General features: G+C 69.3%; 5 protein-coding genes across 7 annotated transcripts; 2 read left to right on the top strand and 3 right to left on the bottom strand.

Moving 5' to 3' along the window:
* Nucleotides 1-18: 18 nt before the first annotated feature.
* Nucleotides 19-3,962, bottom strand: USP39 (ubiquitin specific peptidase 39). The gene is made up of 12 exons (XM_072846064.1): nucleotides 3,576-3,962; nucleotides 3,221-3,290; nucleotides 3,007-3,101; nucleotides 2,628-2,764; nucleotides 2,392-2,544; nucleotides 2,059-2,284; nucleotides 1,903-1,980; nucleotides 1,735-1,802; nucleotides 1,318-1,649; nucleotides 480-615; nucleotides 298-384; nucleotides 19-182 (listed from the first exon to the last, which is right to left on the bottom strand). The coding sequence occupies exons 1-12, from the start codon at nucleotides 3,937-3,939 to the stop codon at nucleotides 135-137; spliced, it is 1,794 nt and encodes a 597-aa protein (XP_072702165.1). The 5' UTR covers nucleotides 3,940-3,962; the 3' UTR covers nucleotides 19-134.
* Nucleotides 3,963-4,161: 199 nt separating this feature from the next.
* On the top strand, nucleotides 4,162-7,128 carry C25H2orf68 (chromosome 25 C2orf68 homolog). Of its 2 annotated transcripts, XM_072846042.1 has the most exons (5): nucleotides 4,162-4,398; nucleotides 4,547-4,662; nucleotides 5,527-5,645; nucleotides 6,892-7,035; nucleotides 7,080-7,128. In XM_072846042.1, the coding sequence occupies exons 1-4, from the start codon at nucleotides 4,304-4,306 to the stop codon at nucleotides 7,012-7,014; spliced, it is 453 nt and encodes a 150-aa protein (XP_072702143.1). In that variant the 5' UTR covers nucleotides 4,162-4,303; the 3' UTR covers nucleotides 7,015-7,035; nucleotides 7,080-7,128. The 2 variants fall into 2 exon arrangements, with proteins under 2 accessions (XP_072702143.1, XP_072702141.1); XM_072846040.1 differs by having other exon boundaries at nucleotides 6,892-7,128.
* Nucleotides 7,129-7,437: 309 nt separating this feature from the next.
* On the bottom strand, nucleotides 7,438-12,207 carry VAMP5 (vesicle associated membrane protein 5). The gene is made up of 3 exons (XM_072846045.1): nucleotides 12,122-12,207; nucleotides 10,410-10,541; nucleotides 7,438-7,833 (listed from the first exon to the last, which is right to left on the bottom strand). The coding sequence occupies exons 1-3, from the start codon at nucleotides 12,122-12,124 to the stop codon at nucleotides 7,588-7,590; spliced, it is 381 nt and encodes a 126-aa protein (XP_072702146.1). The 5' UTR covers nucleotides 12,125-12,207; the 3' UTR covers nucleotides 7,438-7,587.
* Nucleotides 12,208-13,112: 905 nt separating this feature from the next.
* On the bottom strand, nucleotides 13,113-15,707 carry VAMP8 (vesicle associated membrane protein 8). 2 transcript variants are annotated; one of them, XM_072846044.1, is made up of 3 exons: nucleotides 15,542-15,707; nucleotides 14,321-14,649; nucleotides 13,113-13,328 (listed from the first exon to the last, which is right to left on the bottom strand). In XM_072846044.1, the coding sequence occupies exons 2-3, from the start codon at nucleotides 14,594-14,596 to the stop codon at nucleotides 13,185-13,187; spliced, it is 420 nt and encodes a 139-aa protein (XP_072702145.1). In that variant the 5' UTR covers nucleotides 14,597-14,649; nucleotides 15,542-15,707; the 3' UTR covers nucleotides 13,113-13,184. The 2 variants fall into 2 exon arrangements, with proteins under 2 accessions (XP_072702145.1, XP_072702144.1); XM_072846043.1 differs by having other exon boundaries at nucleotides 15,531-15,706.
* A 296-nt stretch (nucleotides 15,708-16,003) lies between these two features.
* GGCX (gamma-glutamyl carboxylase) lies at nucleotides 16,004-25,139 on the top strand. Its single transcript, XM_072846038.1, has 14 exons — nucleotides 16,004-16,137; nucleotides 17,910-18,068; nucleotides 18,873-19,038; nucleotides 20,038-20,116; nucleotides 20,204-20,310; nucleotides 20,643-20,806; nucleotides 21,663-21,922; nucleotides 22,858-22,989; nucleotides 23,077-23,228; nucleotides 23,327-23,496; nucleotides 23,595-23,725; nucleotides 23,820-23,967; nucleotides 24,039-24,234; nucleotides 24,310-25,139. The coding sequence occupies exons 2-14, from the start codon at nucleotides 17,918-17,920 to the stop codon at nucleotides 24,464-24,466; spliced, it is 2,013 nt and encodes a 670-aa protein (XP_072702139.1). The 5' UTR covers nucleotides 16,004-16,137; nucleotides 17,910-17,917; the 3' UTR covers nucleotides 24,467-25,139.
* The last annotated feature ends 316 nt before the right edge of the window (nucleotides 25,140-25,455 follow it).

Raw genomic sequence — 25,455 nt, 5'->3', positions numbered from 1 at the left:
AGAAGAGGAGAGACGGAAAACGTTTACAAAAATACAAGGGGCGTTATTTAATTGGGGGCGGGGGGGGCTGCGGGTGCTCCCGGGGGGCTGCGGGTGCTCCCGGGGTGGGGGGGGAACGGGCAACCCCGAGGGGCTCAGGCGCCTTGTTGGTTCGTCTCGTCCTCCTCGCGCCGCTTCCAGATCTGCGGCAGAGCAGGGTGGGAGGGGTCAGGGGAGGGCGAGGGGACATTTTGGGGGGGGTGGGGGGTGACAAGCGTCCCCTGGGACCCCCCCCTTGCTGTCACCGAAGCCCCTCACCTGGATGTAGGCCTCCGAGAGGGTGATCATCTGCGGCAAGATGTCGGTCACCTGCAGGTCCTGCAGCTCGTACCACTTCCCGGTGCCCTGCGAGGGGACGGGAGGGGACAGAGGTGACGCCGGGAGGGGGGGGTCACCCGCCCTGCCACCCCCCCCCCACCCCGGGGACGAGGGACACTCACGTGGTGCAGCACGTGGATGCGGTAAGAGCCCTCGGAGGGTTTCCCGTCGTGCACGATGTTGGCGATGAGGTCGTAGGTGGTGTTGGCGTGCGCCGCCTGCACCTCCTCCGACAGGTACTCCCGCAGGTCCACGTTCCTGTGGGACGCCCCCGAGCACCCGACACCCCGCAGCTGGGGGTCACCAGCACCCAGAACCTCGGAGGAACCCCTGCGCCACCCACAAAACCTCTCTAGATGCTCACGACCCCCTCATTTATGCTCCCAAACCTCCCCCAGGGGCTTACAAACCCTTGCTGGATGCCTCCAATCCCCCCCAGATGCTTCTATACCCCCCTAAATGTTTCCAACCCCCCCAGATGCTTCCAACCCCCCCGATGCTTCCAAACCCCTCCTAGGTGCTTCCAACTCCCCCTTAAATGCCCATAACCCCCCTCGGACGCCTACAACCCCCCTCGGACGCCTACAACCCCCCTCGGACGCCTACAACCCCCTCTCGGACGCCTACAACCCCCTCTCGGACGCCTACAACCCCCCTCGGATGCCTACAACCCCCCTCGGATGCCTACAACCCCCCCTCGGACGCCCATAACCCCCTCGGACGCCCATAACCCCCTCGGACGCCTACAACCCCCCTCGGACGCCTACAACCCCCTCGGACGCCTACAACCCCCCTCGGACGCCTACAACCCCCCTCGGACGCCTACAACCCCCCTCGGACGCCTACAACCCCCCCCTCGGACGCTCACAAACTCCTCCAGATGCTTTCAAACCCCCGACGGGGCGCAGGGGAAGGGAGATGGGGACCCCAAGCGCCCGCCCAGGGGTCTTCACCACTCACGTGATGGGGAAGTTGACGATGGTGGGGTTCTTCTCCACAAAGAAGTTGTTCTTGGTGAAGCGCTTGATGCAGAAGATGAGGTAGGGAGGCAGCTTGGTGAGCTGGAAGCGCTTGAGAAAGTTCTCCTTGTAGGTCTTGTACTCCTTCTCGGTGGCACCGTTGAACTTGGCCAAAATGCTGAAGAGGGGGACCTGGGGGATGATGAGCTGCTCCTTCTCGTCCTTGTAGAGCGGGGCGGTGGGAAGGTCCAAGGTCAGGTACATGAAGGTGGATTCCACCATCATCTCCTGGTACTCGCTGTTCTGCAGGAGCTGCGCCTTCTCCTCGGCCGGCTGCGGGACACGGGGCTCAGAGCGGGGGCTTGTAGACCGCCACGGGGGCAAGAAACCCCCCTGCTCTGCCCCTCCACGTACTCACCAGATCCGGGTGAGGCAGTTTTTTGGTGAAGATGCGCATGGAGCCCTGGAAGACGTCGGTGACGATGGCTGCGGGGACAGAAAAACGTTGGTGGGGGACCAGGGATGAGGAGCGTCACCCGAGGGGGTGCCCCAAGGGAATACGGGGCCTTCATCGCCTTGTGCTCACTCTTCTTCTTCTTCTTCGTGCCGCCCAGGGCCGAGTGCAGCGCGTTCAGGAACCAGGAGAGGAAGTCCACCCCGTCCCCTACAAACCAGAGGGTAAATCAGAACCAGGGAGGCCGGGTCCGGTGCCTTCCCCGCCCCGTTCCATCCTGCTCCTCACCTTGCTTGGTGATCTGGAAGTTCTTCTTGCTGCAGAGGACCACGGCCTGCAGCATCTCGTGGGGCGAGACGTGCGCTTTGAAGTTTCGGGGGTTCCACAGCTTCCGCATCAGCTCCCCGAAGCGCTGCACCAGCAGGAACATGATGTCCCCGGGCGGGCGCTGGATGCTCTTGTAGTTCTCCTCCTCCAAAAAATAATTCCTCAACGGCGGCACGTTGGATAAAGCCTGTGGGAGAGGAACCGGGAAGCATCCCCGCCAGCCTCGAGGGGGGGATTTTGGGGGGTTTTCATCCCAAAAACGAAGCCTGGAGCCCCCCCCCCCGCCGGTGATACCTGAAGGACGGCGTTGGCGTAGTCGTTGGCTTTGATGTTGTTGAGCCCCACGATGCCGGGCAGGTACGTGGTGCCGTCGTAGGCGCGGGAGAGCTTGGCCTGCTTGTCCAGGTTGGTGATCTGCTGCGCGGTGAAGGTGGGCTTCAGCACGTACTGCGGGAGGGAAACGGCGTCGGAAAAGGTGGCGGTGGGGGAGACACGAAGGTGAACCCCCCCTCCCCTCCCCCCCAGCGCACCGTGATGTCCTCCAGCGAGGAATCGATGATCTCGTAGTTGTCGGGGAGGCAGTAAAACTTGAGGGTGTGGAGGTTGAGGAAGACGTGGTGGCTGAACTGGACGCTGTGGATGTAGGCGTGGGACTTCAGCCCTCGGCCTGTGGGGGAGAGGATGGGGGGGTCAAGGTGGGGGGCACGGGGAGGGGGGCTCCAGGGGGAGGTGGGGGGGAGTCACGGGGAGCCTCGGGTCCCGAGAGAGGAGCGCTGGAAAAGCCATGAGAAGGTGGAGATGGGACAGAAGCGATTCCCCACCCGCACCCAGGGCTGCTTCTGCCCACCCCGAGGGTCCCTGTGTCCCCCCCAGCAGCACCCCGGTCCCCGGGCGAGGGGGGGGGCTCACCCTGGAAGTACTTCCCGCAGACGAGGCAGGCGTAGACGTTGATGTGGGACAGCGAGATGGAGCAGAGCTTCTCGAAATCAAAGTCCAGGACGCTCCTGGGATGGGGACAGAGCTGCGGGTGGGCCGGGGGGGGACCCCCAGGGACAGGGGGACCCCCAGGAAGGGGGGCCCCCGGGGGACCCCAAAGCGCCGTGACCCGTCCCCCTCTGCTCACTTGTTGATGGTGTCCAGGTAGGGGCAGTGCCGGCTGCGCTGGTCCTCGGGGTCGAAACGGCCGTAGCGCACTGCGGGGGGAGGGCTCGTTAGCGGAGGGGGTCAAGGATGACGCCTTGTAGCAGAGATGGAGCAAATGCCCCCCCCGCCATTGAGCACCCCGGGGCTGAGCCCCGGTTCCCCCCGGTGCCTCCCCCCCTCCCCAGACCTAAGCCCGGGACCCCCAGGACCGGCCCCGGTGCCCCCCGTACACCCCAACGCCCCCCACACGCCGGTACCCCACCGCCGCCGCCCCGGCGCCCCCGTAGACTCGGTCCCGCCCCCACCCCCGCAGCCCCCGCAGTCCCGGTCCCCACCGGTCGGCTCGGGCTCAGGATCGGAGTCGCCATCAGGCTCACGCTCACGCTTGACCCGCACCGGGCCGGTGGGGGTGGGGGTGGCGGAGCCCCCCCAGGAGCCGGTACCGGTGCCCGGCTCCCGCTTGATACGGGCGGGATCCACCGGGAGCGGGAGGGCCAGGCCCGGCTCCGCCGCCTCCCGCCGCCCGCGGTCCCGCTCCGCCTCCCGCCGCCCCCGGGACCGCTCCGCCTCCCCCTCCCGGCGGCTCCGCGACGAGCCCCGCGATGAGGAGGAGGAGGAGGAGGAGGAGCCGCCGCCGCCCGCGCCCCGCGGGGCCGCCCGGGCCTCCCGCTCCCGCTCCCGCTTCCCGCGGCTCGACATCCCGCCCACTGCGCAGGCGCGGCGGCGGCACCGCGCAGGCGCGACAGAGGGGGCGGGGTCAGACCGTGCAGAGAGGATGACTGCGCATGCGCAGAAGCGCGACGCCGGCTTCCGTGCGCATGTGCAATCGTCCAGCCGGCCGCTCCGCTGCGGCGGCGTCCTACTGCGCATGTGCGCAGCCACCGGGGCGGGCAACGCCTCTTCTGCGCCTGCGCAGTGCGGCGCCCCCTCCCTGGCGCATGCGCGCCGGGCCCGCGGCGGCCGGCGGGGCTTTTAAAGGGACCGCGTCCCGTTACCGGCGGGGCAGCCTCGCCCGCGGCCCTCCCCTTCCCCCGCAGGCCGGCCCCGGTGGCGACGGCGGCCGATGGAGGCGGCCGCGAGCTGGCGCTGCCGGCCGGGCGGGCGGCTCGATATGAGCCACGGCTTCGTGCGGCACATCCGCCGTAACCAGATCGCCAGGTACCGGCACCGGCGGGGCCCTGAACCGGCCCGGGGCCTCCCGGGGACACCCCCCCCCCCAGTCCCCGGTCAGCGCGGCCCCGGGCCCCCCCTGCGACATCCTCGGTCCCCCCCCCCGGTAACCCCCCGGTGTCCCCCCGGTGCGCAGGGACGCCTCCGAGGGGGCGGTGCGGCAGGCGCGGGGGCGGGCGCGGGGCCGGCTTACCCCGACCCCCCCCCGGCCCCGCCGCCCCGACCAGCAGGTGTACCGGCCCCGGCGGCCCGGTGAGCGGGGGTGGGGGCACCCGAGGGAGACGCGGGGTGGGGGGCACCCCGGGGGGTCGGGGGGACCCCAGGGTGGGTGGGGACACGGGGGCACCCTGGGATGGGGGGATGGGGGGCACCCCTGGGTGGGAGCACCCACGGGTGGGCAGGGGAGTGGGGGGGGGGGCGCCCGGGGGGTCGGGGGCACCCTGGGATGGGGGAAATGGGGAGGACCCCAGGGAGACATGGGGATGGGGGCCCCCCAAGGGGGTGGGGCCCCAAGGGGTAGGGGCACCCCTGGGGGTGGGGTTGGGGGCACCCTGGGATGGGGGGCATGGGGGAACCCCTGGGTGGGAGCACCCACGGGTGGGCAGGGGAGCGGGGGGGCACCCAAGGGGGCGATGGGGATGGGGGCACCCCGGGGGTTGGGGGCACCCTAGGATGGGGGAAATGGGGGACCCCAGGGTGGGTGGGGACACGGGGGCACCCGAGGGAGACGCGGGGATGGGGGGCACCCCGGGGGGTTGGGGGACCCCAGGGTGGGTGGGGACACGGGGGCACCCTGGGATGGGGGATGGGGGATGGGGGCACCCCTGGGTGGGAGCACCCACGGGTGGGCAGGGAGCGGGGGGGTCGCGCCCAGGGGGGTCGGGGGCACCCTGGGATGGGGGAAATGGGGGGACCCCAGGGAGACACGGGGATGGGGGGGGCCCCCAAGGGGGTGGGGCCCCAAGGGGTGGGGGCACCCCTGGGGGTGGGGTTGGGGGGCACCCTGGGATGGGGGGATGGGGGGAACCCCTGGGTGGGAGCACCCACGGGTGGGCAGGGGGCGCCCCGGGGGGGTCGGGGGGCGCTGGCAGCCCCCTGAGGGTGCGGGCGCCGCAGGGGGTCCCGGGGGCGACGCCAGCCCGGGGCCCCCCCCCAGCGACGCCCGCGGGCCCCGGCTCTTCTGCCTGGAGTACGAGGGGGACGACGGGCGCGTCACCGCCGTCATCGTGCACCAGGTGGGGACCCCCGGGGGGTGCGAGAGGAGGGGCACCCATGGGCGCGGGTGGGTGCCGTGGGGCGCAGCGGGGCCGGGTGGGTGCCTGGCCCCCTGGGGTGAAGTGGGGGGGTGAGGGTGCTGCCGTGGGGCGGAGGGGTGCTGCCGTGGGGCGCAGCGGGGCCCGGTGGGTGCCTGCCCCCCTGGGTGGGGGTGGGTGCCACCGTGGGGCAGAGGGGTGCCGTGGGGCGGAGGGGTGCTGCTGTGGGGCGCAGCGGGGCCCGGTGGGTGCCTGCCCCCTGGGGTGAAGTGGGGGGTGAGGGTGCTGCCGTGGGGCAGAGGGGTGCTGTGGGGCGGGTGGGTGCCGTGGGGCGCAGTGGGGCCCGGTGGGTGCCTGCCCCCTGGGGTGAAGTGGGGGGTGAGGGTGCTGCCGTGGGGCGGAGGGGTGCTGTGGGGCGGGTGGGTGCCATGGGGCGCAGCGGCGCCCGGTGGGTGCCTGCCCCCCTGGGGTGAAGTGGGGGGGGTGAGGGTGCTGCCGTGGGGTGGAGGGGTGCCGTGGGGTGGAGGGGTGCCATGGGGCTCAGCGGGGGCCCGGTGGGTGCCTGCCCCCTGGGGTGAAGTGGGGGTGAGGGTGCTGCCATGGGGCGGACGGGTGCTGCCGTGGGGCGCAGCAGGGGCCCGGTGGGTGCCTGCCCCCCTGGGGTGAAGTGGGGCGGGTCAGGGTGCTGCCGTGGGGCAGAGGGGTGCTGTGGGGCGGGTGGGTGCCGTGGGGCGCAGTGGGGCCCGGTGGGTGCCTGCCCCCTGGGGTGAAGTGGGGGGTGAGGGTGCTGCCGTGGGGCGGAGGGGTGCTGTGGGGCGGGTGGGTGCCGTGGGGCGCAGCGGCGCCCGGTGGGTGCCTGCCCCCTGGGGTGAAGTGGGGGGTGAGGGTGCTGCCGTGGGGTGGAGGGGTGCCGTGGGGTGGAGGGGTGCCATGGGGCTCAGCAGGGGCCCGGTGGGTGCCTGCCCCCCTCGGGTGAAGTGGGGGGGTGAGGGTGCTGCCATGGGGCGGAGGGGTGCTGCCGTGGGGCGCAGTGGGGGCCTGGTGGGTGCCTGCCCCCCTGGGGTGAAGTGGGGGGGTGAGGGTGCTGCCGTGGGGCGGAGGGGTGCTGTGGGGCGGAGGGGTGCCGTGGGGCGCAGCGGGGTCCCGGTGGGTGCCAGCCCCCCTGGGATGCCCCCCTGGGTGGGGGTGGGTGCCGCCGTGGGGCAGGGCAGGTGACAGGGTGCCGCAGGGGGACAGCGCGGAGGAGGTGACGCGGCGGGTGTGCGCCCGGAGCCCGCTGGAGCCCGCCCTGCGCCGGGCCCTCTGCCAGCGCGTGCAGGACGAGCTCAGCAAGCGCCGAGGGACGGGGTGACGCTGCCACCGCCACCGCCCCCGGGGACACTGTCACCACCGCCCCAGGGACACTGTCACCACCCCGGGGACGGGTGCCAGCTGCTGCCGGGTGACAGTAAAGGTGCTGCGAGGCTCCGGTGTCCGGCTCTGCCTGGGGAAACTGAGGCACGGGGCAGGGACCGCGCCGTGTCGCCGCGTCACGGCCCCACCGCCGTGGGTGCCCCCCCCCGCCCCGCGGGTGACAAAGGGTGCCGTGTCCCCAGGGACCCCCCCCCCCATCCTCTCCCCTCCCCGGGTGCCATCGTGTCCCCCGGGTCCCCGCCCAGGTCCCCCCGTCTCGGTGGCAGGGCCACAGCACCCCCTGCCCTCCCCCGCCCCGGGCTGGTGGCACCTGGGGACAAGACCGGGTGTCCCCAGGGGTGGTCCCTGGGGTTTGTTATTGTAGGGTCTCCCCAAAACAGATCCCTCGGGTTTGTTATTGTAGGGTCTCCCCAAAACAGGACCCCCCAGTTTGTTATTGTAGGGTCTCCCCAAAACAAGCCCTGTCTCTGATTTATTGTAGGGTCTCCCCAAAACAGATCCCTCGGGTTTGTTATTGTAGGGTCTCCCCAAACCCTGGCAGGCTCCCCGAGGGGCCGGGCGCTGGCTCCCCGCCGGGGGGGGTCCCACGGGGGCCGGTGACGGTGGCAGGGGGTGGCCGCGACAGCCACAGGGCCAGGCCGAGGGCGAGGAGGAGGAGGAGGAGGGCGGCGAGGCCGATGGCCGCCAGGCGCCAGCGTCGGTGTCCCCTGCGCTGCTGCCGCGCCACCGCCCGGGTGTTGCGGGTGAAGGCTTCGCCCTGCGGGGACGCCGGGGATCTATAGGGTACCCCCGCAGGCCGTATAGGCCTAGAGTGGCGGGGGGGGGCACTATAGGGACGTACGGCCCGGAGGGGGGTGCTATAGGGCAGCAGGCCCTATAGCACCCCCTCCGGGCCGTACGTCCCTATAGCGCTTTCCCCCGCCACGTTCCTTCCCCCAGGCCTATATGGCCCTATACTGTCTGTGTCCCCAAGCCACCAACCCCCCCCCGGGGCTGTATGTCCCTATAGTGTTCCCCAGGGCTATATGGCCCTGTAGTGTGTGTCCCCAGGGCTGTATGTCCCTATAGTGTCCCCCAGGGCTATATGTCCCTATAGTATGTGTCCCCTGGGGTTATATGGCCCTATAGTGTGTGTCCCCAGGGCTATATGTCCCTATAGTACGTGTCCCCTGGGGCTGTATGTCCCTATAGTGTTCCCCAGGGCTATATGGCCCTGTAGTGTGTGTCCCCAGGGCTATATGTCCCTATAGTGTCCCCCAGGGCTATATGTCCCTATAGTATGTGTCCCCTGGGGCTGTATGTCCCTATAGTGTCCACCAGGGCTATATGGCCCTATAGTACGTGTCCCCTGGGGCTGTATGTCCCTATAGTGTTCCCCAGGGCTATATGGCCCTGTAGTGTGTGTCCCCAGGGCTGTATGTCCCTATAGCATCCCCCAGGGCTATATGTCCCTATAGTATGTGTCCCCTGGGGCTGTATGTCCCTATAGTGTCCACCAGGGCTATATGGCCCTATAGTACGTGTCCCCTGGGGCTGTATGTCCCTATAGTGTTCCCCAGGGCTATATGGCCCTGTAGTGTGTGTCCCCAGGGCTATATGTCCCTATAGTATGTGTCCCCTGGGGCTGTATGTCCCTATAGTGTTCCCCAGGGGTTATATGGCCCTGTAGTGTGTGTCCCCAGGGCTATATGTCCCTATAGTATGTGTCCCCTGGGGCTGTATGTCCCTATAGTGTTCCCCAGGGCTATATGGCCCTGTAGTGTGTGTCCCCAGGGCTATATGTCCCTATAGTATGTGTCCCCTGGGGCTGTATGTCCCTATAGTGTTCCCCAGGGCTATATGGCCCTGTAGTGTCCCCCAGGGCTATATGTCCCTATTGTGTGTGTCCCTTAGGGCTGTGCCCACCCCCCCCTCCAGGGCTGTATATTCCTATAGTGTCCCTTGGGGTTCTATCCTCCTATAGCGTGTGTCCCCCAGGGCTATATGTCCCTATAGAGTGTCCCCCCTAGAGCTATGTGTCCCTATAATGTCCCCCCAGGACTCTGTGTGTGTGCGACCCCAGGGCTATATGTCCCTATTGTAGTCTCCCCCCCAGGGGCTATATGTTCCTATAGTGTCCCCATGGGCTGTGTGTGTGTATGTGTGTCCATGTGCGTGTCTGGGGCTATATGTCCCTATAGCGTGTCCCCCTTGGGGCTATACGTGCCTATGGTATCCCCGTGGGCTCTGTGTGTGTGTGTGTGTTCCTGGGGCTATATGTTCCTATAAGATGTGCCTCCCAGGGGCTGTATCTCCCTATAGTGTCCCCCAGGCCTCTGTGTGTGTGTGTGCACCCTTGGGGCTATATGTCCCTATAGTGTCCCTGAGGGCTCTGTGTGTGTGTGTGTCCCTGGGGCTGTATGTCCCTATAGTGTGTCCCCCCAGGGGCTATATGTCCCTACAGTGTCTCCGTGGGCTCTGTGTGTGTGTCCCCCAGAGGCTATATGTCCCTATAGTGTCCCCCCAGGGCTATATGTCCCTATAGTGTGTCCCCCCAAGGGCTGTATGTCCCTATAGTGTCCCCCAAGGCTATATGTCCCTATAGTGTGTCCCCAGGGCTATATGTCCCCATAGCGTGTCCCCCCAGGGGCTATATGTCCCTATAGTGTCCCCCCAGGGGCTATATGTCCCCATAGCGTGTCCCCCCAGGGGCTATATGTCCCTATAGTGTCCCCAGGACTATATGTCTCTATAATGTGTCCCCCCAGGGGCTATATGTCCCTATAGTGTCCCCAGGACTATATGTCTCTATAATGTGTCCCCCCAGGGGCTATATGTCCCCATAGCGTGTCCCCCCAGGGGCTATATGTCCCTATAGTGTGTCCCCCCAAGGGCTGTATGTCCCTATAGCGTGTCCCCAGGACTATATGTCCCCATAGTGTGTCCCCAGAGCTATATGTCCCCATAGCATGTCCCCCCAGGGGCTATATATCCCTATAGTGTGTCCCCAGGGCTTTATGTCCCTATAGTGTCCCTCAGGGCTCTGTGTGTGTGTGTCCCCAGGGGCTATATGTCCCCATAGCGTGTCCCCCCAGGGGCTATATGTCCCTATAGTGTGTCCCCAGGGCTATATGTCCCCATAGCGTGTCCCCCCAGGGGCTATATGTCCCTATAGTGTGTCCCCAGGGCTATATGTCCCCATAGCGTGTCCCCCCAGGGGCTATATGTCCCCATAGTGTGTCCCCAGGGGCTATATGTCCCTATAGTGTGTCCCCCCTGCGGCTGTACGTCCCTGCAGTGTCCCCCAGAGCTCTATGCGTGTCCCCGGGGCTATATGTCCCTATAGGTGCCCACCATGGCGCGCAGCTCCTGGGCCCGGGTGTCGAGGTCGCTGAGGCGCCCGTCCCGCTCCAGCGCCCGGGTGAGGTTCTGCTTCATCAGCTCCGCCACCTCCTCTGCCTCGCGCTGGCACCGCGCCAGCCCCGCCTGGGGACGGGGGACGCGCGTGGGGACACCGGGGACGCGGGCACCGCGGGGAAGGGGCACATGGGGACCACGGGGACAAGGAGACCTTGGGGACACGGGGACCATGGGGACATAGGGGGACAACAGGGACACGGGGACCATGGGGACGTAGGGGACCATGGGGACGTAGGGGGACAATAGGGACATGGGAACCATGGGGACATAGGGACCATGGGGACATAGGGGACCATGGGGACGTAGGGGGACAATAGGGACATAGGGGACCATGGGGACATAGGGGACCATGGGGATGTAGGGGACAATAGGGGCATAGGGGACCATGGGGACATAGGGGACCATGGGGATGTAGGGGACAATAGGGACACGGGGACCGTGGGGACATAGGGACCATGGGGACGTAGGGGACCATGGGGACGTAGGGGGACAATAGGGACATGGGGACCATGGGGACATAGGGGACCATGGGGACATAGGGAGACAATAGGGACACAGGGACCATGGGGACATAGGGGACCATGGGGACGTAGGGGACAATAGGGACATGGGGACCATGGGGACATAGGGACCATGGGGACGTAGGGACCATGGGGACGTAGGGGACAATAGGGGCATGGGGACCATGGGGACATAGGGGACAATAGGGGCATGGGGACCATGGGGACGTAGGGGGACAACAGGGACATAGGGACCGTGGGGACGTAGGGGACCATGGGGACGTAGGGGGACAACAGGGACATAGGGGACCATGGGGACACAGGGGACCATGGGGATGTAGGGGGACAATAGGGACATGGGGACCATGGGGACACAGGGGACCATGGGGACACGGGGACCATAGGGACAATGGCACTGCAGGGAAGGGGCACACGGGGACATAGGGGACCATGGGGACACAGCGACCATGGGGACAAGAGAACCCCAGAGAAGGGACACGGTGGGGACAAGGGCACTGTGAGAAGGGGGCACATGGGGACCACGGGGACATGGGCACCGCGGGGAAGGGGCACGTGGGGACCACGGGGACCCAGGGACTATGGGGACCGTGGGGACAAGGGTACCCCGGGGAAGTGGCACCATGGGGACACGGGCACGTGGGGACCCCGGCGAAGTGGCACCATGGGGACCCCGGGGACAGGAGCCCAGGAGGACCTGGGGACGCGGGGACCACGGGACACACCGGGACCACGGGGACAGGGCCACCGCGGGGCCGGGGCAGACAGGGACCACGGGGACAGGGCGCGGGGGCACCCACGGCTGGGGCGCACGGGGACCGTGGGGACAGGGGCACGGCGGGGCCGGGGCACAGGGGGTGGCGGGGCCGGGGCACGCGAGCATCCCGGGGCACCGGGGGACACGCAGGGCCGGAACACGGGGACACGGAAAGTCCCACGCGGGCCCCCCCGGCTGGGGCCGCGTCCCTCCCGCCAGCAGGAAGAGCCCGGGGGGGCGGGCCGGGACCGGGGGGTCCCCGAGCCCCGGGGGGTCCCGTGTCTCCCCCCGCCCACGTCCCGGTCCCGGTCCCGGCCCGCCCCCCCCCGGGAAGCGAAAGCGAAAGCGGCGGCGGAGCCGCGGGCGCTCACCATGATCCCGCGGGGTCGGTGCCGGTACCGGGCTCGGTGCCCGGGTCGGTGCCGGTACCGCAGCGCCCGTCCCCGTCCCCGTCCCCGTCCCCGTCCCGCCCCGGGCCCCAGCGGCCGCCCCCGACGGGAGAGACCGGGACCGCCCCCCCCCCGAGTGTCCCCGGGGCCACAGAGCGGGGCCCGGTGTCCCCTCCCCGGCCCCCCGGCCCCCGCGTGGGTGTCCCCGGCCCCCCGGGTGTGGGGGACCCCCGGACACCCCGGCCCCGCAGACGCGGGTCCCCGGGACCCCCCAGCCCCGCGGGTCCCCGCAGCCCCCAGCTGGGGGTCCCCAAGGCCCCCCGTCCCCAGAACCGCCCAGCCGTGGGTGCCCCACAGCCCCCCAGCCGTGGGTGTCCCCCCATGTCCCCAGACCCCCAGCGCCAGCTCCCCAAGAACCTCCCATACCCGGGTCCCCAGGGCCCCCATGTGCCCCCCCATAAATGGGTCCCCAGGGCCCCCATGGCCCCCCCATAAATGGGTCCTCAGGGCCCCCGTGCCCCTCCTCCCATAAATGGGTCCCCAGGGCCCCCCATGTCCCCCGTGCCCCCCCATAAATGGGTCCCCAGGGCCCCCCATGGCCCCACACCCTGCAGATGTGGGACCCCAGGACCCCCCACTCAAGCCCCCGGCCCCCCAGATGTGGGGACTCCCAGGTCCCTGCAGCTCCGGGTTCTCCCCGGGCCCCCACGTCCCCCAGACCCCCCTTCCCTGGGCCCCCAGGGCCCCCACGTCCCCCCAGACCCCCCATACCTGGGTCCCCGGGCCCCCACGTCCCCACAGCCCCTGCCCCGCCTTCCGCGGGGGTGGCAGTGCCACCACACTGCGCCCTTTGTTCCCCGGTGCCAGCCGCCCGCCTGGCACCGCTCCCGGCCCTGCGCCGCCCGTCCCCACCCACGTCCCCATGTGTCCCCGCCGCCCCCCCGGCACACACAGGCCCCCAGCCCCACACGGCTCGTCATCACCCCTGTATTCCCCGGGGACGCGCGGGGGGACACGGGGGGTCCCCGCGGGGACGCGGGGGGCTCTAGGTGGGGATGGTGCCGGTGGCCAGGAGGATGATGAGGACGAGGACGATGGCACCCACGAGGCCGAGGATGACGAGCAGCTTCACGTTCTTCCACCAGTACCGGCGGGCCATCTTCTGTGACGTCGTCTTGAAGTGCTCCGACTGCGGGGACACCGCTCAGGGGGGACGCGGGGACACCCCTGCCACCCTGGGGACACCCCTGCCACCCTTGGGGACACCCCTGCCACCCTGGGGACACCCCTGCCACCCTTGGGGACCACCCCTGCCACCCTTGGGGACATCCCTGCCACCACCCTGGGACCACCACTGCCACCCTTGGGGACATCCCTGCCACCACCCTGGGGACACCCCTGCCACCCTTGGGGACACCCCTGCCACCTTTGGGGACACCCCTGCCACCCTTGGGGACCACCCCTGCCACCACCCTGGGGACACCCCTGCCACCCTTGGGGACCACCACTGCCACCCTTGGGGACATCCCTGCCACCACCCTGGGGACACCCCTGCCACCCTTGGGGACCCGGTGTCCCACAGCCCTGTGTGTCCCCCCCGGGTCCCCGTGCCAGTCTGAGGACCTGGTGCCACCCCAGGGGACCTGGTGTCCCCAGTCCTGGAGTCCCCTGGGGACCCTGTGCCCACCTTGGGGACCTTGTGCCACCTTGGGGACCCTGTGCCACCTCAGGAGCCCTGTGCCCACCTTGGGGACCTTGTGCCACCTTGGGGACCTGTGCCCAACTTGGGGACCCTGTACTCACCCTGAGGGCCCTGTGCCACTCAGGGACCCTCGTGCCACCTCGGTGACCCCGCGCCCGCCCTGGGGACCCTGTGCCACCTCAGGAGCCCCGCGCCCGCCCTGGGGACCCTGTGCCATCTCGGTGACCCCGCACCCGCCCTGGGGACCCTGTATCCCACCCTGGTGACTCTGTGCTACCTGAGGGACCCTGTGCCCACCTTGGGGACCCTGTGCCACCTCGGGGACCCTGTGCCCACCTCGGGGACCCCGCGCCTGCCCTGGGGACCCTGTGCCCACCTCGGGGACCCCGCGCCCGCCCTGGGGACCCTGTGCCCACCTCGGGGACCCCGCGCCCGCCCTGGGGACCCGCTGCCCGCCCCGGGGACGCCCCCGCCCTCACGGTGGCCTCCAGGTCCTGGCTCTTGCTGTGGAGCTGCTCGAGGTTCTCGCCCCGCGCCAGGATCCGCTCCACGTTCCGGCTCATGATGGATTTGACGCCTTCCACCTCCTCCTGTAGCGCCCGCACGCGCCCGCTGCCCGCACCGCTGCCCGCCACGCTGCCTGCGCCGCTGCCTGCACCGCTGCCTGCACCGCGGCCTGCGCCGCTGCCTGCACCGCTGCCTGCGCCGCTGCCTGCGCCACTGCCCACACCGCTGCCCGCGCTGCTGCCCGCCATGCTGCCCGCACCGCTGCCCACGACACTGCCCGCCGTGCTGCCTGCACCGCTGCCTGCACGGTGCCATGGGGCAGGTGTTAGGGGGGCAGTGGGTGGCACCCCAGCACCCCATAGGGACCCCGACACCCTCCCCCGCCCCATACCTGCCCTGGCACCCCCCAGGCGCCCCGTATGTACCCTGGGCGTACCCCCAAGTGCCCCACATAGACCCTGGCACCCCCCCAGCACCCCATAGGCACCCCACATCCACCCCCCGAGCACCCCATAGGCACCCCGTATGCTCTCCCTAAGCACCCCATAGGCACCCCGTATCCACCCCCCAAGCACCCCATAGGCACCCCATATCCACCCCCGAGCACCCCACAGGCAACCCACATCCACCCCAAGCACCTGCCAAGCACCCTATATGATGCCCAGGCAGCTCTGAAGCACCCTATAGGCACCCCAAGCACCCCATAGGCACCCCTGGGCCCCCCCCAGCACCTCAGGCATCCCATATACACCCCCAAGGACCCCATAGGCGCCCCATGTCCACCCCGAGCACCCGCCAAGCACCCTATACGCACCCCAGGCACTTCCCCAAGCAACGTATAGGCACCCCGGGCACCTGCACACACCCCGGACACACCCCATACGCGCCCCAAGCACCCCATATGCACCCCATATGCACCCCAGACCCCACGCGCGCTCCCCAAGCACGCCACAGGCACCCTGGGCGCTTCCTCAAGCACCCTATATGCACCCCACACATACCCCAGCCCCCCCCAGGCACCCCAGAGGCGCCCCATAACCCCCCAAGCACCTGCCAGGCGCCCCACGGGCACTTCCCCGAGCACCCCCCACGTGCCCCATATGCGCCCCATAGGCGCCCCAGACCCCCCCAGGCGCCCCATAGGCGCCCCAGGGCCGCCCCCAGACGCGCCCCAGGCCCCACCATGCCCGGACCCGCTCCGCTCGGCTCCCGCTGCCCTCGCGGCCCCTGACCCCGCCCCGCGCGGGGCTTCCGGGAGCGGCGGGGCCGGGGGCGGGGTCGGGGGTCGCGGCGGGGCCGGGGGAGGTGACGGCGGGGTCAGGGGTCGCGGCGGGGTCAGGGGCGACGGCGGGGTCAGGGGGCGATAGGGGCCGGACGGGGAGGGGGTGAGGCGCGCCCCCCGCCCCTCGCGCCAGGGCGGTGGCGATTGGCGGCCGCGCCCCGTGCCGTGGCGCGAGGGGGCGGGGCCGTAGCGATGGCGGCGGCGGCGGCGGCGGCGGCGGAGGGGACGGGCCGGGGCGGGGGGGGGGGGGCTCGGTGCCCCCCGCCCCCTGACCTCTGACCCCCGACCCCGCTGCAGGGCCGGCGCGGCGGAGGCGGCGGGAGCGGGGGGAGGCGGGGGGGCGGGACCCGGGCCCCCCCCGCCCCGAGGAGCCCGGTACCGGCCCCGGCCTGGCCCGGCGCCTGCTGGGCTTCGAGCTGCGGGACCTGGCGCGGTGGCACCGCTTCGTCCGGCTGCTGCACCGGCCGGCCGACCCCGCCGCGCTGGGCGCCTTCCGGGCCGCCTTCGGTGAGCGGGGCCGGGGGCTGGGGGGCACCGGGGGGCTCGGGGGCTTCGGGAGGGCGGATGGGGAGCCGGGGGGGCACCCAGGCACCCGGAGGGCACCCAGGCATTTGGGGGCACCCAGGGGTCCCAGGGGCACCCAGGCATTTGGGGGGGGACCCAGGCGTCCCAGGGGGACCCAGGCATTTGGGGGGCACCCAGGCATTTGGGGGCACCCAGGTGTCCCAGGGGGACCCAGGCATTTGGGGGCACCCAGGGGCACCCATGCACCCGGAGGGCACCCAGGCACTTGGGGGGACCCAGGGGTCCCAGGGGCACCCAGGCCTTTGGGGGGCACCCAGGCATTTGGGGGCACCCAGGGGTCCCAGGGGTACCCGTGCATCTGGAGGGCACCCAGGCATTTGGGGGGACCCAGACATCCCAGGGGGACCCAGGCATTTGGGGGGCACCCAGGCATTTGGGGGGACCCAGGGGTCCCAGGGGCACCCATGCACCCGGAGGGCACCCAGGCACTTGGGGGCACCCAGGCATTTGGGGGGACCGAGGGGCACCCAGGCATTTGGGGGCACCCAGGCATTTGGGGGGACCCAGGGGTCCCAGGGGCACCCATGCACCCGGAGGGCACCCAGGCACTTGGGGGCACCCAGGCATTTGGGGGGACCGAGGGGCACCCAGGCATTTGGGGGCACCCAGGCATTTGGGGGGGGACCCAGGGGTCCCGGGGGCACCCATGCACCCGGAGGGCACCCAGGCACTTGGGGGGCACCCAGGCATTTGGGGGGACCGAGGGGCACCCAGGCATTTGGGGGCACCCAGGCATTTGGGGGGGACCCAGGGGTCCCGGGGCACCCATGCACCCGGAGGGCACCCAGGCACTTGGGGGCACCCAGGCATTTGGGGGGACCCAGGGGCACCCAGGCCTTTGGGGGCACCCAGGCATTTGGGGGGACCCAGGGGTCCCGGGGCACCCATGCACCCGGAGGGCACCCAGGCACTTGGGAGGCACCCAGGCATTTGGGGGGACCGAGGGGCACCCAGGCATTTGGGGGCACCCAGGCATTTGGGGGACCCAGGCATTTGGGGGCACCCAGGGGTCCCGGGGGCACCCATGCACCCGGAGGGCACCCAGGCACTTGGGAGGCACCCAGGCATTTGGGGGGGGACCGAGGGGCACCCAGGCATTTGGGGGGCACCCAGGCATTTGGGGGACCCAGGCATTTGGGGGCACCCAGGGGTCCCAGGGGCACCCATGCACCCGGAGGGCACCCAGGCACTTGGGGGGCACCCAGGCATTTGGGGGGGGACCCAGGGGCACCCAGGCCTTTGGGGGGCACCCAGGCATTTGGGGGGACCCAGGCGTGCCAGGGGGACCCAGGCACTTGGGGGGCACCCAGGCCTTTGGGGGGCACCCAGGCCTTTGGGGGGCACCCAGGCATTTGGGGGCACCCAGGGGTACCCGTGCATCTGGAGGGCACCCAGGCATTTGGGGGGACCCAGGCGTCCCAGGGGGACCCAGGCATTTGGGGGGACCCAGGCATTTGGGGGGCACCCAGGCATTTGGGGGGGGACCCAGGGGTCCCGGGGGCACCCATGCACCCGGAGGGCACCCAGGCATTTGGGGGGACCCAGGCACTTGGGGGGCACCCAGGCACCGGGCGCACGCCGGCGCCCGGGCCCTGACACGTCCGCGCCAGCGCGGAGGCCGGGCGCGGCGGGGGTCAGTGCCCGCCCGGCTCCCCGGGGGCCCGGCCCGCTCCGCTCACCGCCCCCGCCCGCAGGGCTGCTGATGGCGCTGGACGTGCCCCAGGAGCGGGGCCTGGGCCACCTGGACCAGCGGTTCCTGGACGGGCTGGAGGTGTGCCGCTTCCCGCTGCTGCCCTTCCTGCGGCCCCTGCCCCTGGACTGGATGTACCTGCTCTACGCCGCCATGTTCCTGGGTACGGGGATGGCGGTGGGGAGCGGGGGGGGAAGGATGGGGACGAGCGGGGGGTGGCACCGGGACGGGTCCCTGGGGCGGATACCGGGATGGCAAAGGGGGACGGGCACCGACATGCGCACGGGCGGGTGGCACTGGGACAGAGACGGGGGTGGGATGGGGACAGGAGCCACCGTGGGGAGTGGCACTGGAGTGGGACAGGGATGGGCACTGGGAGTGGGGCTGGGACACGGGGGTGGGACAGGGGGAGTGGGACTGGGACACAGGCACTGTCACTGGGACACGGGGAGTGGGAGTGGGACAGGGACATGGGGACTGGCACGGGGACACAGGGAGTGGGAGCAGGACTGGGGCTGGGACACGGGGGGTGGGGCTGGGACACGGGGACTGGGACACGGGGAGTGGGACTGGGACACAGGCACTGTCACTGGGACATGGGGAGTGGGAGTGGGACAGGGACGTGGGGACTGGCACGGGGACACAGGGAGTGGGAGCAGGACTGGGGCTGGGACACGGGGACTGGGACACGGGGAGTGGGACATGGGCACTGGCACTGAGACACGGGGAGTGGGACTGGGACGGGGCTGGGCACCGGGATGGGCCCGGGGACAGGGCCCGGGGACGGAACCGGGGAAGGATGGGGGACGGCCCCGAGACGGGTACCAGGACGGCAGAGAGGGACGGGCACCGGGACGGGCACCGAGACGGGCACCGTCCCCGCCGTGGCGCCGGGAGGAGCTGGCACGGCCGCGGGGGGCCGGGGCCGGGAACGGGGCCGGGGACGGGGCGGCTGCGGTGCCCGCAGGGGCGCTGGGCATCATGGCGGGGTGCTGCTACCGGCTGAGCTGCGCCGCCTTCCTGGGGCCGTACTGGTACGTGCTGCTGCTGGACAAGACCTCCTGGAACAACCACTCCTACCTGTACGGGCTGCTGGCCTTCCAGCTGGCGCTGCTGGGCGCCGACCGCTACGGGTGGGCACCGCGCCCCGGGCGCAACCGGGGTCCTCCGAGGCACGGGGTGCCCCTTCTGGGGAGGGCTGTTTGGAGGCGGGGGGATTTTGGGGGCACGCGGGGGATTTTGGGGGACGTGGGGGGATTTTGGGGGACATGGGAGGATTTTGGGGGCACGCGGGAGGATTTTGGGGGCACGCGGGGGGATTTTGGGGGACCTGGGGATATTTTTTGGACATGGGGCCATTTCTGGGGATGTGGGGAGCATTTTTTGAGACGGGGGTATTTTTTGGACATGGGGGGATTTTGGGGGACGCGGGGGGGATTTTTTTGGACATGGAGGCATTTTTGGGGATATGGGGAGCATTTTTTGAGACGGGGTGATTTTTTGGACGTGGGAGGATTTTGGGGAGCGTGGGGGATTTTGGGGACGTGGGGGGTATTTTGGGGAATGTGGGTGTTCTATTTGGGGACGTGGGGGACATTTTTGGGGACATGGGGGTATCTTTTTGGACATGGGGTATTTTGGGGACGTGGGAGGCATTTTTGGGGACGGGGTCGTTTTGGGAACGCGAGGGGCATTTGGGGGGACATGGGGGTATTTTGGGGGACATGGGGGTATTTTTGGGGTATGGGGTGAGATGGGTGGCACCGGGTCCCGCAAGGCGCCGAGGTCACCGTGGCGTTGGGTCAGCCGTGGGGCGGCACAGTCCCCGGTGTCCTCCGTGGGGTGGCACGGGCTCCGGCGTCGCCGGCGGTGCTGGGTGCCTGCGGGGTGGCAGAGGGATCCCCCGCTGCGCCGGGGTGCCCGTGGCTCGGCGTCCCCAGGGGCTGGCACGGGTCCCGGTGTCCCCTGCGGCACCAGGGTCCCCGTGGGGCGGTGCGGACCCCAGTGTCCCAGCTGGCAGCGGGGGGTCCCCACGGGTTCCACGGACCCCAGGATCCCCCGTGGGGTGGTGGCACCGACAACGGCGGGCCGGTCACCCCCTTTCTCTGGGGGTCCCCCCCGCGTCCCCACAGGTCCCTGGACGGGCTCTTCCGTCCCCAGAAGAGGAACGCCCACGTGCCGCTGTGGAACTACACCCTGCTGCGCGCCCAGGTGGGCGCCCGGACGCCGGGGTCCCCTGTCCCCCGCCCCGCAGGCCTGGGTCCCCTCCGGGACCCCCTCTCACCCCCTGCCCCCCAGGTCTTCATCGTCTACTTCATCGCGGGGCTGAAGAAGCTGGACGCCGACTGGGTGGGGGGCTACTCCATGGGCTCCCTCGCCCGCCACTGGCTCTTCGCGCCCTTCAGGTGAGGATGAGGAGGGTGACGAGGGGGGTGACGGGGTCGGGTGAGGATGAGGAGGGTGACGAGGGGGGTGACGGGGTTGGGTGAGGATGAGGAGGGTGATGAGGGGGGTGACGGGGTCGGGTGAGGATGAGGAGGGTGACGAGGGGGGTGACAGGGTCGGGGTGAGGATGAGGAGGGTGACAGGGTCGGGGCGAGGATGAGGAGGGTGACGAGGGGGGTGATGGGGTCGGGGTGAGGATGAGGAGGGTGACGGGGTCGGGGCGAGGATGAGGAGGGTGACGAGGGGGGTGACGGGGTCGGGGCGAGGATGACGAGGGTGACCCCCCCTGCAGGCTGGTGCTGTCGGAGGAGATGACCAGGCTGCTGGTGGTGCACGGGGGGGGGCTGGTGCTCGACCTCTCCGCCGGCTTCCTCCTCTTCTTCGACGCCACCCGGCCCCTCGCCCTCGTCTTCGTCACCTACTTCCACTGCATGAACTCCCAGCTCTTCAGCATCGGTGAGACGCGGGAGGGGGCACGGGACACACGGCACCCTTCCCACCCCCCCCAGAGCACCCCCAGCCTGGGCAGGGCACCCTCAGACCCCCAGAACACCCCCAGCCTGGGCAGGGGCACCCGGGCACCCTCCCAAAACACCCCTACCCTGGGCAGGGCACCCCCAAAACACCTCCAGCCTGGGTAGGGCACCCTCAGGACCCCCCCCCAAAATACCCTGAGCCTGGGCAGGGCACCCCCAAATACCCCCAGCCTGGGCAGGGCACCCTCAGGACCCCCTAAACACCCCGAGCCTGGACAGGGGCACCCGGGCACCCTCCAACCCCCCAAAAGCACCCCTAGCTTTGGCAGGGCACCCTCAGACCCCCAAAACACCCTGAGCCTGGGCAGGGGCACCCAGACCCCCCCAAAACACCCTGAGCCTGGGCAGGGCCACCCAGACCCCCCCCCAAAACACCCTGAGCCTGGGCAGGGGCACCCAGACCCCCCCCCAAAACACCCTGAGCCTGGGCAGGGGCACTCTCAGACCCCCCCAAAAACACCCCCAGCCTGGTCAGGGGCATCCTCAGGGCCCCCTCCAAAACACCCTGAGCCTGGGCAGGAGCACCCAGACCCCCCCCAAACACCCCCACCCTGGGCAGGAGCACCCAGACCCCCCAAAACACCCTGAGCCTGGGCAGGGGCACCCAGACCCCCCCCCAAACACCCCCACCCTGGGCAGGAGCACCCAGACACCCCCCAAACACCCCCACCCTGGGCAGGGCACCCCCCAGAGCCCCCCCATCCGGGGCAGGGCCTCCCCGCGGCGCTGGGGGTCCCCGGCCCCGCGCGGGGGTCCCTGAGGGCTGCCGTCCCCAGGCATGTTCCCCTACACCATGCTGGCCACCAGCGGCCTCTTCTGCCACCCCAGCTGGCCCCGGCGCCTCTGCGCCCGCTGCCCGCCCTGGCTGCGGGGGGTCCTGCCCCACACCCGGCCCCCCCAGCCCAGCCCCGACTGCCACTACGGGGGGCGCGGGGGGCGCGGGGGCCTTCGGCCTCGCCAGCATCTGGCTGCCGCCTTCACCCTCCTCTACGTGCTGGAGCAGTTCTTCCTGCCCTACTCCCACTTCATCACCCAGGTGGGGGCTCGGGGGGGCTCGGAGGGGGCAGGAGGGGGCGTTTGGGGGGCGAGGGGTATTTTTGGGGACGTGGGGGCATTTTTTTGGACATGGAGGCATTTTTGGGGAGGTGGGGGGCATTCTTGGGGACGTGAGGGCATTTTTAGAGATGGGGGGCATTTTTTGGACATGGGGGTATTTTTGGAGATGTGGGGGCATTTTTGGGGACGGGGGTCGTTTTGGGGACACGGGGGCATTTTTTGGACATGGGGGTATTTTTGGGGATGTGGGGGCATTTTTGGGGACACGGGGGTTCTTTTTGGGAATGCGGGGGGCATTTTTGGGGATACGGGTATTTTGAGGATGTGGGGGTATTTTGGGGGATGTGGGGGCATTTTTGGGGACACGGGGTTATTTTTGGGGACATGGGTATTTTTGGACATGGGGGTATTTTTGGGGACATGGGGGTTCTTTTTGGAGATGGGGTGGCATTTTTGGGGACAGGTGTATTTTTGGGGATGCGGGGGCATTTTTTGAGACGGGGTATTTTTTGGACATGGGGGTATTTTGGGGGATGTGGGGGTATTTTTGGGGACACGGGGGGAGGGAAAGGACACTTGGTGCTGGGGGATGCTGGAGGGGGCATGGTGGTAAAGGGGGCTGCTGGGGGCAGTGCCAAGGGGAGCTTGGGGTGAGGGCAGTGCTGGGGGCATGTTAGCGGGGGGGGACATGACGACACTTGGGGGCACAGGGTAAGGGGGGGACACACTCGTGGGCGCATGGGGACAGTGCTGGGGGGGGGACACAAGCATGGGGGGGTCACAGGGTTACCCGCCACGGGAGGGGGATGATACAGGGGATGAAGGAGGGGGGGATGCAGGGGTCCCCGTCCCCTCCTTGTCACCATGGGGTGGGGACACTGTTGTCCCCTGGTGTGTGTGTGTGTCCCCCCCCAGGGCTACAACAACTGGACCAACGGCCTGTACGGTTACTCCTGGGACATGATGGTTCACTCCCGCTTCCACCAGCACGTCAAGATCACCTACCGGGACGGGCTCACCGGGGAGGTGGGCTACCTCAAACCGGGGGTGAGCAGGGACCCCGGGGCGGGGGGGGGACACGACACGGGGTGTCCCCGTCACCGTCACAGCCAGGGGACCCCCCCCCCCGGGCAGGTGTTCACGCAGAGCCGGCGCTGGAAGGACCACGCGGACATGCTGAAGCAATACTCGACCTGCCTGAGCCGCCTCCTGCCCCGCTACAACATCTCCCAGCCCCAGATCTACTTCGACGTCTGGGTCTCCATCAACGACCGCTTCCAGCAGAGGTTTGGGGGGGACGGACGGACGGACACACGCCCGGTTTTGGGGGGCGGGGGGGGGGACGGGTGCACGGCGGGGTGCTGACGGCCCCCGTTCCCCGCAGGCTGGTGGACCCACGGGTGGACCTGGTGCGGGCGCCGTGGTCCCCGTGGAGCCCCACGCCCTGGCTGCTGCCGCTGCTGCTGGAGCTGTCGCCCTGGCGGGAGCGGCTGCAGGAGCTGGAGAGCCGGCTGGACGGGCACACCGAGGCCGTCTTCATCGCCGACTTCCCCGGTACGGGGACAGGGGGGGATCCACTGGGTCTCGGGGGGGGTGCCCACCCTCGGGGGGCACTGCACCCCTTTTTTTTTAATGTGCGTGTGTGCCCCCAGGTCTGCACCTGGAGAATTTTGTCAGCGAGGACCTGGGTAACACCAGCCTGCGGGTGCTGCGGGGAGAGGTGCTGGTGGAGCTGGTGGAGCAGCACCGCAACCGCTCCCTGCGGGAGGGCGAGGGGCTGCAGGTGAGGTCCTGGGGGGGGGGGGGGGGGCACACAACACGCAGGGGACTTTGGGGGGGATGCCCAAGGGGGGGGCTGATGGCCCCCTCCCGCCCAGCTGCCGGCGGGGCAGTACCACAAGGTGCACACGGTGTCGGCGGAGCCCTCCTGCTACATGTACCTCTACGTCAACACCACCGCGCTGGCGCTGGAGAGGAACCTGACGCGGCTGCAGGAGCTGCGGGAGCGGGTGCGCAACGGCACCGGTGAGCGCTGGGGCTGGGGGTGGCGGGGACACCCCCACCCCCCCCAGCTCACCCCTCTCCGGTCCCCACAGAGAAGGAGCCGCTGCCCCCCGAGCTGCGGCCCATCCTGGGGGAGCCGCTGGCAGCGGGGGCCGTGGCCGACCCGGTGGTGACCACGTTCCTGCGGCGGCAGCGGCGGCTGGAGGAGCAGAGCCGGCGCCGGGAAGCCAGCCTGGCCCAGCGCCTCCACCGCTTCCTCCGCAAGAAGTACTACCTCTTCCGCCGCAGGTGAGCCCCCAAAATCACCTCCCCCCCACTCCTCTCCCCCCCCGCCCTATTACTGACCCCCCCAAACCCTCGCAGCGCCCTGATGACCTCCATCTCCCTCCGCAACCTGGCGCTGGGCCGGCCGCCCCTGGAGCAGCTGGCGCAGGAGGTGGCCTTCGCCAACTGGCGCGGTGAGGAAGAGGAGGCTCGGCCCGAGGGCGGCGGGGAGGGGCAGGGGGGGCCCGAGCTCTGAGCAGCCCCCAATAAACTCAGTTTTTTTAAGCCCACACCCCCCCGTGCCTCAGTTTCCTCCCCCCAGCGGGTGGCATTTGAGGCAGGGATGGTCGAACCCAGCACTTTTTATTGAGATTTCTTTAGTTTCTTTCTTTTGGAGTTGGTGAAACCGAAACAAATGTAATAAAACCTCCAGAAAAATATTAAAAGAAAGGAGAAAAAAAAAAAAAAAAAAAGAGGAGAAAGCCCCCCACCAGCACCCCCACCCCACCAAGGCACTTCTGGGGGCACCGGCCCCCCGGGACGGGCAGGTAAACAAGCCGGCTTCTCTGTACCACACCGGCCAAATGCGCCGCGGTCCCAGGGCCAGGTAGCCCCAGCGCTTGCCTGCCCCTCTCCCCCTCCGTCAATAAACCCGATTTCCCCCTTTTTCACCCCAATGCGGAGGCCGTCTCGGCCTCCTGGGGGCGGGGGAAAGGCGGCTGGAGGGGGGCGAAGGTGCTGGGGGGGGGCTTTCAGGAAAATCAAGAGCTGCCGTCTGAGCCCGGGGGCTTCTCTGTACTCACGCCCCGCGCCTCAGCACACAATAAATACACCGCTAGAAAAAAACGTTCAAGTATGAAGGGCCAAATCCCTCTCCTTTTTCCCCCAAAAATATATATATAAAGGTCGGCCGAGCCCCCCCGCCCCCCTCAGCACCGAGCTGGGGGCGGGAAGGAGGGGAGTTGTGCAGTTGTGGAGTCACTTCAGCTTTCTTATAAAGAAAAAAAAGAACCATAAAACATTTTCCTCCGGTACCAAACCCGCACGGGGGATTTGGGGGAGGGGGGCATGGTTTTAACACCATCCCTTCCCCTGCCCCAAAACGTGCGTCCTCCGAGAGAAGAGAGGTTTTTAAAATCGGGGTTAAGAACAAAACCAGCACCAGCGAGGTCCCGGCGGGAAAGGGGGGAGCCAAAATGTTGTCATCGTGTCCCCCCCGCAGCGGGACAGTGAGAGATGGGGGGG

Source organism: Ciconia boyciana, chromosome 25 (assembly GCF_034638445.1).
Source record: "Ciconia boyciana chromosome 25, ASM3463844v1, whole genome shotgun sequence".
Taxonomy (NCBI): domain Eukaryota; kingdom Metazoa; phylum Chordata; class Aves; order Ciconiiformes; family Ciconiidae; genus Ciconia; species Ciconia boyciana.
This window is presented reverse-complemented; position numbering and strand designations above follow the sequence as displayed.

What these genes read in the sequence shown, in the direction of transcription:
- USP39 (XM_072846064.1), bottom strand. Translation starts at nt 3,939, where the DNA reads ATGTCGAGCCGCGGGAAGCGGGAGCGGGAGCGGGAGGCCCGGGCGGCC. An exon ending in ATCGTCAACTTCCCCATCAC is followed by an intron (nt 616 to 1,317) that starts GTGAGTGGTGAA and finishes GGCGTCCCACAG; the next exon opens with GAACGTGGACCTGCGGGAGT. An exon ending in TCTCGGAGGCCTACATCCAG is followed by an intron (nt 183 to 297) that starts GTGAGGGGCTTC and finishes GCTCTGCCGCAG; the next exon opens with ATCTGGAAGCGGCGCGAGGA.
- C25H2orf68 (XM_072846042.1), top strand. Translation starts at nt 4,304, where the DNA reads ATGGAGGCGGCCGCGAGCTGGCGCTGCCGGCCGGGCGGGCGGCTCGAT. An exon ending in GTACCGGCCCCGGCGGCCCG is followed by an intron (nt 4,663 to 5,526) that starts GTGAGCGGGGGT and finishes CGGGCGCCGCAG; the next exon opens with GGGGTCCCGGGGGCGACGCC. An exon ending in CCGCCGTCATCGTGCACCAG is followed by an intron (nt 5,646 to 6,891) that starts GTGGGGACCCCC and finishes AGGGTGCCGCAG; the next exon opens with GGGGACAGCGCGGAGGAGGT.
- VAMP5 (XM_072846045.1), bottom strand. An exon ending in CCCAGGAGCTGCGCGCCATG is followed by an intron (nt 7,834 to 10,409) that starts GTGGGCACCTAT and finishes GCGTCCCCGCAG; the next exon opens with GGCGAAGCCTTCACCCGCAA.
- VAMP8 (XM_072846044.1), bottom strand. Translation starts at nt 14,596, where the DNA reads ATGGCGGGCAGCAGCGCGGGCAGCGGTGTGGGCAGTGGCGCAGGCAGC. An exon ending in GCCAGGACCTGGAGGCCACC is followed by an intron (nt 13,329 to 14,320) that starts GTGAGGGCGGGG and finishes GTGTCCCCGCAG; the next exon opens with TCGGAGCACTTCAAGACGAC.
- GGCX (XM_072846038.1), top strand. Translation starts at nt 17,918, where the DNA reads ATGGCGCTGGACGTGCCCCAGGAGCGGGGCCTGGGCCACCTGGACCAG. An exon ending in CTGGGCGCCGACCGCTACGG is followed by an intron (nt 19,039 to 20,037) that starts GTGGGCACCGCG and finishes GCGTCCCCACAG; the next exon opens with GTCCCTGGACGGGCTCTTCC. An exon ending in ACTCCCACTTCATCACCCAG is followed by an intron (nt 21,923 to 22,857) that starts GTGGGGGCTCGG and finishes GTCCCCCCCCAG; the next exon opens with GGCTACAACAACTGGACCAA.